Source organism: Babylonia areolata, chromosome 32 (genome assembly GCF_041734735.1).
Source record: "Babylonia areolata isolate BAREFJ2019XMU chromosome 32, ASM4173473v1, whole genome shotgun sequence".
NCBI lineage: Eukaryota > Metazoa > Mollusca > Gastropoda > Neogastropoda > Buccinidae > Babylonia > Babylonia areolata.
In genome coordinates this window covers 3,891,010-3,902,218 of record NC_134907.1, presented here as the reverse complement: position 1 = coordinate 3,902,218, position 11,209 = coordinate 3,891,010, and the positions used below count along the sequence as shown (strand labels likewise).

The 11,209-nt window shown below is 45.9% G+C and overlaps 1 protein-coding gene across 1 annotated transcript in view; it reads right to left on the bottom strand.

Annotated features, from left to right (window-relative positions):
* Nucleotides 1-428: 428 nt before the first annotated feature.
* Nucleotides 429-11,209, bottom strand: part of LOC143276412 (nociceptin receptor-like) — a 107,315-nt gene continuing 96,534 nt past the window's right edge. The window contains exon 2 of the mRNA XM_076580898.1: nucleotides 429-1,095. Coding sequence (XP_076437013.1) covers nucleotides 429-1,095 — 667 coding nt within the window. The remainder of the gene's footprint in view (nucleotides 1,096-11,209) is intronic.

Sequence of the window (11,209 nt, the reverse complement as noted above, 5' to 3'; positions counted from 1 at the left end):
GAAGACTTTCTCTCTCAGACAATGATGAATGAAAAAGGTTTGTTTTTGACAGTCATATTCCACTTCAGTCAATTACAGTCAAGTGCAACCTTGTGAAATAGACAAATGAATGAATACTTAAATAGATAAATAAATAAATAAACTAATAAGCAAAGTTCGACAAGCTCACTAGTTTGAGGTTCAGCGAATCATATTCACTGTCTGTTCACTTCAAACCAACCACTTGGCAAAAAAGAAAATTAGATAGACAGATAGATAGACAGATAGATATCGCAATATGTATTGGACATTGAGCCATTTACACCCCCATGGCCAGCCCCCCACCCCTCCCCCCACCAAAATAAATCAATAAAACAATAAATAAAAGGGGAAAAAAAATAACACAAACAAATAATCCAAACACAAACCCACCCCCGCCCCACCCCTGATCACACCCCCCCCGGAGTAGAAGGGGAGGACGAAGACAGGTTGTTGTCTGAGTTGTTGTTCAGATGGTTGCCGTGGGACAACGTGACCCCCGTGGTGGTGGTGGTGGTGGTGGTGGTGGTGGTCAAGGTCATGGACTTGGTACCCTCGCTCAGCCGTTTGTACTGAGATTCGTCCAGCTCAGTCTGCCACTTCTTGCTGACCACTATCCCCCTGCCACAGAACACGCTCTTACAGCCGTCCAGGAACACACGGTTGAACAGGCAGTAGATGACGAAGTTGGTGGCCGCGTTGATAGCCAGCAAGGTGTCGGTGAACTCCCGAATGCCCCTCACCAGGTGGTTGGCTTCCGTGTAGCCCAGGCCGAACACTGTGGACATGATGGCGTCGGGCGTGATGCAGACAAGGAAGACGAGGATGACGATGACCATCATCATGGTCACCCTGTGGCGGGAGGTGTTCTTGCGGTTGGCTCGCGTCTTGCGGACGGCGGTGATGATGCAGGTGTTGAGGACGACCAGGACGATGAGCGGGATGATGGAGCGGAGGAGGTTCTGGGTCCAGGTGTAGCCCAGCACGAAGGTGTGGTGGCGGTTCCAGAGGTAGGTCAGCTCCACCTGCAGCATGGGCGTCAGGCTGTCCCGGCGTCGGCACTCCACTGTCTTGTACCTGGGGGCAGAGAGCGAGTGAATGAATGGATGAATGAATTGATGGATGAATAAATGAATGGATGAGTGGATGAATGTCCTCGGTCGCAGACCGAGCTCATTTTGAAACGCGACACTGATGGTGAAAGGGAGGGGGGGACATGCCACATGATACAAGTATCATACAGTATTAGATCAGGTTATTATTAGGTATCTGAATGATGTCCGATATTTCAGTTTCAGTTTCTAACGGAAGCGTCCCCGCGTTCGGACAAACCCATACACGCTGCACCACATTTGCTAGGCAGATGCCTGACCAACATATCCCAAAGCGACATGTTATATCCAGTATCTTTCGTCATGTCCAACATAATGTTTTCTTGTCATTGAACCACAACGTATGTCACAAGTGTTGTTTTCTTTCCAGAGTTCATGCGTCAATTTGATTACAAAACCCTTCCAATGATTTATGCTTTTGTCCCTCTGTCACTTTTTTTTCTTATTGTGTCATAGCAGTTATATCGCATGTGTGTCCATTACGAATCAAAGATTATAACGCAAAACTGATTCTTACATATCATTTTTAGTCCACTCGTTATTTACATAAAAAAATGTTTTAAGGAAAAGGGTTATTCACAATGTTTCTCGAGTGCTTGCTTTCATGGGCACATGGAGTTTTACTTGTCCAGTTTTCTTCGAAGACATTTGGTCTGAGGTCATTTCAGTGGCGAGCTTCCCACCCCCCTTCCCCCATCCCCTCCTTCCTCCCCTGTGGAGACGGTTTTGAGAGTTGGAAAGTCAGAACATATGAGCCAGAAAATATGAACGCACAGTCGCACGTATTTTCTCCCCCTTCACTAGACCTTGAGTGGTGGTCCAGACGTCTACTAGTCATTCGGATGAGACGATAAACCCAGGTCCCGTGTGTAGCGCGCACTTAGCGCACGTAAAATAACCTACATCAACAAAAGGCTTGCCCCTGGCAAGACCATGTAGCGAAATTCATTTTGATAGGAAAAACAAATATACTTGCAGTAGAAAGAAGAAGAAAAGAGAGAGAGAGAGAGAGAGAGAGAGAGAGAGAGAGAGAGAGAGAGAAGGGAGGCGTTCCACTCTTCCGATGGAAAGAAAACCGAGCAGCGCAACGCAACACAACACAACACAACGCAACGCAACGCAACACAACGCAACGCAACCCAACGCAACGCAACACAACACAACACAACGCAACGCAACACAACGAAACGCAACACAGCACAGCACAGCACAACACAACATACACAATGCAAGGCAAGGCAAGGCAATTCAAGACAAGAAGGAACAGAAAAGAAAAGGGAAAAGGAATGACTATGTACACCAGTGAGAGTTTTTCGTTCTTTTTTTAAATTTTTTATTATTATTAGTTTGTTTTGGTTTGTTTGTTGTTGTTCTTGTTGTTGTTGTTGTTGTTGTTTAATACGTGGAGGTGACAACGAAGCCAATCGACAGATGCTATTTGCGGCTTTAGAACGACAGTGATAGAAAATACGACAGCTCTTCTTACCACTAACTTCTCAGTTTTTGTCTCTATCTCTGTCCCTCTCTCTTTTTTTTATGTCTCTGCATTTCTGTCTCTGTCTCTGTATCTATCTCCATCTCTTTCTTTCTCTCTCTGTCTCTCTCTTCCTGTCTCTGTGTGTCTGTCTCTCTCTGTGTCTGTGTCTCTTATTTTCTCTTTGGCGAGATATTTTTTTGTTTGTTTCTTTTTTGTTTGTTTATAGAGTATTGTATTGTATTATATTTCTCTTTTTATCACAACGGATTTCTCTGTGCGAAATTCGGGCTGCTCTCTCCAAGGAAAGCGCGTCGCTATACTACAGCGCCGCCCATTTTTTTGCATTTTTTCCTGCATGCAGTTTGATTTGTTTTTCCTATCGAAGTGGATTTTTCGACAGAATTTTGCCAGGAACAACCCTTTTGTTGCCGTGGGTTCTTTTACGTGCGCTGAGTGCATTCTGCACACGGGACCTCGGTTTATCGTCTCATCCGAATGACTAACGTCCAGACCACCACTCAAGGTCTAGTGGAGGAGGAAAAAATATCGGCGGCTGAGCCGTGATTGGAACCAGCGCTCTCAGATTCTCTCGCTTACTAAGCGGACGCGTAACCTCTAGGCCATCACTCCACGTTATATATATAGTTTTCGCAATGTTCTCAATTTGTGTAATCAACACACTTGGTTTGATGACAGGGAACTCACTGAACCATCTGTTTTATCTGATTTCGCTTGTCTTCCTTGTCCACGCATGGCCGGTACAGTAGTTTGTGTCGTTTTTTTTTCTTCCTGTTTCTTCTTTCCTTCTTTCTTTTTTCTTTCTTTCTTGCTTTTTTCTTTGTTCTTTCTGTTTCTTTCTTTCTTTCTTTCTTTCCTTCTATCTTTTTTCTTTCTTTCTTTTTCTTTCTTTCTTTCTTTTTTTTTTTGTCTGCTCTTTCTTGCTTGCTTTCTTTTTTCTTTCTTTCTGTTTTTTCTTCTTTCTTTCTTTTTCTTTCTTTCTGTCTGTTTTTTTCTTTCTGTCTGTCTGTTTTTTCTTTCTTTTTTCCTCCTTTTTCTTTTTCTTTCTTTCTTTCCTTCTTTCTTTCTTTCTTTCTTCCTTCTTTCTTTTTTTCTTTCTTTCTTTCACATTCAGTCTTTCCGTCTCTTGGTATTGTCTGGCCGTCTGTCTCCTTGTGTCTTTCATTGCCTATCTCTGTCTCTCTTTCTCCTTCACCGCCTACTTTCCTTCCATGCTTCACACACACACACACACACACACACACACACACACACACACACACACACACACACAGTGATGGCCTAGAGGTAACGCGTCCGCCTAGGAAGCGAGAGAATCTGAGCCCGCTGGTTCGAATCACGGCACAGCCCCCGAAATTTTCTCCCCCTCCACTAGACCTTGAGTGGTGGTCTGGACGCTAGTCATTCGGATGAGACGATAAACCGAGGTCCCGTGTGCAGCATGCACTTAGCGCACGTAAAAGAACCCACGGCAACAAAAGGGTTGTTCCTGGCAAAATTCTGTCGAAAAATCCACTTCGATAGGAAAAACAAATAAAACTGAACACAGGAAAAAAAAAAAAAAAAAAATGGGTGGCGCTGTAGTATGGCGACGCGCTCTCCCTGGGGAGAGCAGCCCAAATTTCACACCGAGAAATCTGTTGTGATAAAAAGAGAAATATAATACAATACAATACTCTAGAAATAGAAAAAGAAATACAAATACAAATACACACACACACACACACACACACACACACACACACACACACACACACACACACACACACACACACACACACACTGTCTCGCGTGGTACATACACGTACACATGATGATGATGATGATGATTTTGTCATCGTGACAGGTATTAGTTAATGAATCCAAGTCTGCTCTCTTGCTTCTAAAGTGTGCGTGTGGTTCGTCCGTCGGGATCGACGAGGACCATCTAGTCATTCTGGGGGTGGGTGGGTTGGACTCTGTGGGTGCGCAGATGACTGGTCAGGCCAATCCGCGCCCGGAAGGTTCTGACGCAGTGTGGACAGGGGACGGTGGCGGCTGTCGGGGACTTGCTGGCACTGCTTTTCCTGGACTGTCTGCGTTGCTCTGCTGCAGCGATTCTGTTGGCCTCACAGGATTTGGCGCCTTTGTGGACAGCTGAACGCCACTTTGGTCTGTCCATTGCATTCAGCTCCCATGTGTCGTGGCTGATGTTGAAGGCCTTCAGAGAAGCTTTCAGAGTGTCTTTGAAGCGCTTCTTTTGGCCTCCATGGGAGCGCTTGCCATGTTGGAGTTCGCCGTACAGCAGTTTCTTGGAGAGCTGGTGGTCTGGCATGCGAACTACATGTTCTGCCCAGCGCAGCTGGGCCTGCATCAAGATGGTGTAGATGCTGGGCAAGTTTGCACGAGTGAGCACCTCTGTGTCAGGGATCTTCTCTTGCCACTTTATGCCGAGAAGTTTTCTGAAGCTGGTGGTGTGGAAGTGGTTCAGCTTTTTGGTGTGGCGTTTGTAGACCGTCCATGATTCACATCCATAGAGCAGTGTGGTGAGAACTATGGCCTTGTATACTTTGAGCTTCGTCTCCAGGGTGATGCCTCTCCTGTTCCAAACGTTCTTATGGAGTCTGCCGAATGCAGCGCTGGCTTTGGTGAGTCTGGCATTCACCTCGTCGTCGATGACAACTGTGCGAGATAGTGTACTGCCCAGGTATGTGAACTTGTTCACCGCGTTCAGTCGTTGCCCGTTGATGAAGATGTTTGGTTCAACGTAAGGCTTTCCTGGAGCTGGCTGGTGCATCACCTCAGTCTTCTTTGTACTGATTGTGAGGCCAAAGTTGTCACAGGAAACAGAGAACTTGTCGACACTGTGTTGCATGTCAGCTTCGGAGGCAGCTTTGACAGCACAGTCATCAGCAAACAGGAAGTCGTTGACGGTGTCTGTCCTCACCTTGGTTTTTGCTTGAAGCCTCCTGAGGTTGAAGAGTGAGCCATCTGTGCGGTACCTGATGCCAATGCCTACGTCAGCGTCTCTGCAGGCATCTGTCAGCATGGCTGAAAACATGAGACTGAACTGGGTGGGGGCAAGAACACACCCTTGCTTGACTCCGTTGGAGACAGGGAATGGTTCTGAAGTCTCTCCGTTGTCTTGGACTCGGGCCAGCATCCCCTCGTGTAGTTGCCGTATGATGGTGATGAACTTTCTGGGACACCCGTACTTCGCCATGATTCTCCAAAGGCCATCTCTGCTAACAGTATCGAAGGCCTTGGTCAGATCGACATAGGTGGAGTAAAGGTCGGCGTTCTGTTCCTGACACTTCTCCTGGAGCTGCCTGGCAGCAAACACCATGTCGATAGTCCCGCGTTCTTTCCGGAAGCCACACTGGCTCTCTGGTAGGAGACCTTGCTCAAGGTGCGCTATGAGACGGTTGAGTAGCACTCTGGCCAGTCTTGCCTGCGACGGACAGCAGGAATATTCCACGATGGTTGTCACAGGCCTGACGATTTCCTTTGCGCTTGTACAGGTGAATGATGGAAGCGTCTTTGAAGTCCTGTGGAACTGCCTCATGCTGCCAGATGAGCTGGAACAGCTGATGAAGCTTCTCAGTCAGCGCCATACCACCTTCTTTGTAGATCTCAGCTGGGATGGAGTCTGAGCCAGGGGCTTTGCTATTGGATAGCAGACGGATAGCTTTCTGGGTCTCCTCCAAAGTTGGAATGGCATCCAACGACTCACTGACTGGCACCTGGGGGAGTCGGTCGATGGCTTCATCACTGATGGTGGAGGGGCGGTTCAGTACGCTGTCAAAGTGTTCGGCCCATCTCTCAAGGATCCCGTCCTTGTCAGTGATCAGGGTAGAACCATCAGCACTGAGGAGTGGAGCAGATCCGGAGGTGGTGGGACCGTAGACTTCTTTCAGGCCGTTATAGAAGTTCTTCATGTCGTTCCTGTCTGCAAAGCCCTGGATCTCATCAGCTTTGTTGCTCAACCAGGAATCCTGCATCTGCCGCAGCTTCAGCTGGATGGTGCTGCGTGCGCTCTTCAGTATGTCTTTCTTTGACTGTGAATTGGGATCTTCAATGTGGGCTCTGTAGGCTTGGCGTTTGTCTTCTAGCAGCTGCTTGATCTCAGTGCAGTTCTCATCAAACCAGTCTTTGTGCTTCCTGACAGAAGGCCCCAGGCACTCCATGGCAGTGTTGTACACCGTCTCATGCAGTGCGCCCTATGCTGCCTCCACATTTTTGTTGTCCAGCACGGTGGACTCAAGGCGTTCCTCCAGGGTGTCAGCAAAGCTCTGCTTGATGTTGCCTAGCTCCAGCTTGTTGACATTCAGGCGTTTGAGTGCTTTCATGCCCTGAGGCCGTCTCTTGGGCTGGATGCGGAGGTTGAGCTTGGAGACGATAAGGCGGTGGTCTGTCCAGCACTCGGCGCCGCACATGGCCCTCGTGACTCGTACGTCCTGCCTGTCCCTCTTCCTGACGATGACAAAGTCGATGAGATGCCAATGCCCAGAGCGAGGATGCATCCATGACGTCCTGTTACGGGTAGGGAGGCAGAAGATGGTGTTTGTGGTAAGGAGGTCGTGCTCGGCACATGTCTGGAGAAGTAGTTGGCCATTGCTGTTACAGTTACCAACCCCATGCTTCCCAATCACACCTTCCCAGGAGGTGCTGTCACAACCATCTCTCGCGTTAAAGTCACCAAAAATGATTAGCTTGTCTGCGTTGGGAACAGTGGTGATGACAGCGTTCAGGTCCTCGTAGAACTTGTCCTTGATCTCATCCGGGTTGGTCATGGTGGGCGCGTAGGCGCTGACAATGGTGGTAAACTTCTTCCCGTTGCATATAAGGAGTTTCATCGTCATCAGGCGATCGTTCACTCCTTTCGGGGGGCCAGCCAGCTTGCCAACGAGGGTTGTCTTCACTGCAAAGCCAACTCCAGCCTCACTTCTCTCTTCAGGTCCGCGACCACTCCAAAAGGAGGTGTAGCCTGCGCCTCGCTCACAGAGTTCGCCTTCTTCTGCCAGTCTGGTCTCACTTAAGGCACCAATGTCGATGTTGTACCTGGCTAATTCACTCGCAATGAGTGCTGTGCGTCTCTGTGGTCTGGCTGAGTCGCCTCTGTCCAGAAGCGTACGCACGTTCCATGTGTCAATGGTCAATGGGGTGCTCCTTGTTTTCTTCTTTCTTTCCTTTGTGTGTCGACCGCTTGAGTAGGGTTCCCGTCAGCCGCGGTATGCTGACTAGGGTGGTGTGGAGCAGGCAATGTTTAGGGTACCTTTTCTAGCCCCTTCCTCATGCCATGGAGGTGAGCAGTGCTGTCCTGAAGAGGGCTGCTCAGTCGCTCAGGGGCCTGCCGATCTCCACCGCTGCTCCAGTCGGTGAAAAACGACCGTATGGCCTGAGCCGCCTGTGTGCAGGTCCGCGGCTACGACTGCCAGTGTACCCACACCTGTCGCTTCGTCGCTCGCCTGTCGCCACAGGGCTTGGGGAAAATGATGGTATGGGATGAAGGATGACTGATGACTTGCGCGATGACTTTGTTTATAGTGAGGAGGAGTTGCGCACCGTCGACCTTACTCTCTTGTCCGAGACCGTCTGTATCCAGTGGCAAGACGAGGTCAAGACGACTGGAGATGGAAACGGATGCAGTGGATGACCAGGATGTCCTATGTGCCTCATCCTGCCCTCAGCACTCCACAGTGCTCTGCTGCAACCGCCTTCCTCTCCGTTGAACCATGAAGGTTTCTTCCGCAGAATCCGCCGGATCCAGTCTTCACATGCTTGGGTAGACAAGCCCTAACTCACCGAGGGTTTGAGACCCGTCGGCTACCCTCACCTAGTTTAGCCAACCTGTCAAAGCCGTTGCCTGGGGGTTGGGCGCTGCCGCATGCTAGCAGCTTCTAGGACCCATAGGTGAGAGCTGGGTGCCGGTGGGGACCAACAGAGGACGAACCACTCCCGGAAGAGCGTGAAAGCCCCCCCTCTAGAGGTACTACCCCTCCCGTGCACCCCCTAACCCTGCTTCTGAAGTAATGTGTACCTCAAGGCTATGTTCTGGAACCGAGTTTCCTCAATAATTACCTTTGTAATTAAAGACACAATGTGAAATGTTTGCATATGATGCAACCCTACAAGCCAGTCATTATGAAACAGAAAAAGGTATCTCTAGAGTTATAAGGCAATATTAATCAGTTGTGTGGTCAGAATTAAGGGGGGACACGGCAGTGCAATAGAGACCAAAATGATAATTTTTCATTATTTGGGTTTTTGATGGATTTTGATTCTTGAACATCTCTTCTATCACATGCATAAGTTTTCCCACTGTAAAGATGTCTTTAACAATGAAAAAATTGCCAATAAAGATTGTTTGCTGAATCACGAAAGTGTTTATTAATAATTTTTTGTTCAGTTTCGACGCAAGTCGTCAAGTTTCTGGCCTTGACAACATACCTTGGACTTGCTCAATGATGAGTAAACCTACAACCATGACACTTTGCATGATTGTTTTATGACATGTTATTGAAGTTTTGTCACGAGTATGTATGAAAATATTATCTGGGTTTTAATTCATAGCAGTTCCAATCTTTTTACCATCGTTCATTTTGAGGATTTCGCAATACCCAAACTTTCAAAAATTCATAAAAGTACAATAATTGAAGAATCAACACAATCTCACGTGAAAATGAAGATGTCATTGTGTATCAAGTCCACATAACAAAAAGTGTCTGCATGCACGACATGGACCACAAACCCGATTTCTTTGATACATTGTTTGGCGGCCATTCTGATTTGTTTCCACAGCACGGGTATTCACAGAAATCTAAGAACACTTTTTTGTGATCCACAAGTGATGATACACCTAGTAGGCAAAAAAAGAGAGATATAATCGGAGAGAAAAAAAGTCGTTATTTGACTGTAGTGTCTAGCCTTAAATTTATATGTATCACCAACCACACAAAACCAAATACATGATGATCCCCACTCGACAGAAGCGTCATTTCGGACGACATGATTCCCTTTTACAATAATACTGTATTTTATCAAAGAATTTTACAATCATAAAATTCTTCGAGTAGTGGTTGACAATGAAAAATCATCGTCTGACCAAATGTTAATGTTATGTTAAAATGCAACAAAAGATGTGTACCATTTCCAAAATATTCATTCTCGAAAAAGAAAAGGTTTTCATTCATACATACAAACTCATGTTAATCATGCATCCACTCTATGGGATTCTGCGAATGAAAATATTCTCGAGCCTCTATGTAGTTTTCACAAACGTGCAATGAAATTAGTTCTCCTCAAATCTTCCGCATTGACATCTGAAGACTATCATCTACTGGACAATTATCCATTCAAATGGAAAATAGAATAAACTAAAGCCGTTTTTATGTTCACAATGTTATCTGGTCGTGCCCATTCCAGGTTTGTAAGTAAAATATGTCAAACTAACGACAGTCGTTACGGGCATAAGAGCACTCAAATAGTGCTGTTGTCCCATGCCCATGGCAATGTGAGTGTGTGTGATGGGAAAGTAGAGAGAACGGGGGTGGGTAGATGGATGGTGGTGGTGTGGTTAGAAAGGGAGAATGACCCGATTTTTATCCCTTTTACCTTTTCTATCCAAAGTCTTATTTTACAATTTTTACAAAATCTGCGGCATGCAGATTACAGTTATGTTCCTTTTTACATTTTAAGTGAAAATTGCTGTCATCTCAGCCGTTTAATGGTGTGTGTGTGTGTGTTAGTGTGAGTGTTGGAGTGTAACAGATGTAGTATTGACAGTATGTTACTTTGTGAGTTTTATGCATTGTGTTTTTATAATATTAATGATTCTGTTTTATGTTTCTACTACTTTTTATATGCTTTCTTGTTTCACATTAGGTACTGGATTGTAAAGCGCTTAGAGCTTGCTTATGCTTGTATTATACCGCTATATAAAAATAAATTATTATTATTATTATTATTATTATTATTATTATTATTATTATTATTATTATTATCATTATCATTATTGTATCATTCCACCCGAGAATTGATCTTTGTATGCTCGGGTGATTTTAATGTAGAATATTATTTCAGCCATTCTCAGTGCCCATACTAGTCTTAATATTACAAAAGATATACCGTTCAGAACTCAAGAAAGAAATTTCTAAAGACAATATCACAGATATTCTCTCTCTCTCTCTCTCTCTCTCTCTCTCTCTCTCTGCTGTTATGTTGCAGTGTTTTAGGGATTTTTCTTCGTGATTTGAAATTAGTTACCTATGTAATATTATGTCTTTCGTATTGTGTTTTTGTTGTATTTCCTTTCTATGAGGCCAGGGTGGAAAACAAGCCCTATGTGCTTATTCCTTTTTATCCATCAAGAAAATAATTCGTTCGTCCGTTCTCTCTCTCTCCCTCTCTCTCCCTCTCGCTCTCTCCCTCTCGCTCTCTTGTGAGGTGTGTGTGTGTGTGTGTGTGTGTGTGTGTGTGTGTGTGTGTGTGTGTGTGTGTGTGTGTGTGTGTGTGTGTGTGTGTGTGTGTGTTCGTTCTTTAGTTTAGCATATTTTCACTATCAGTGATATTAGACGATCGCGTGTATGTGTGTGTGTGTTTGTGC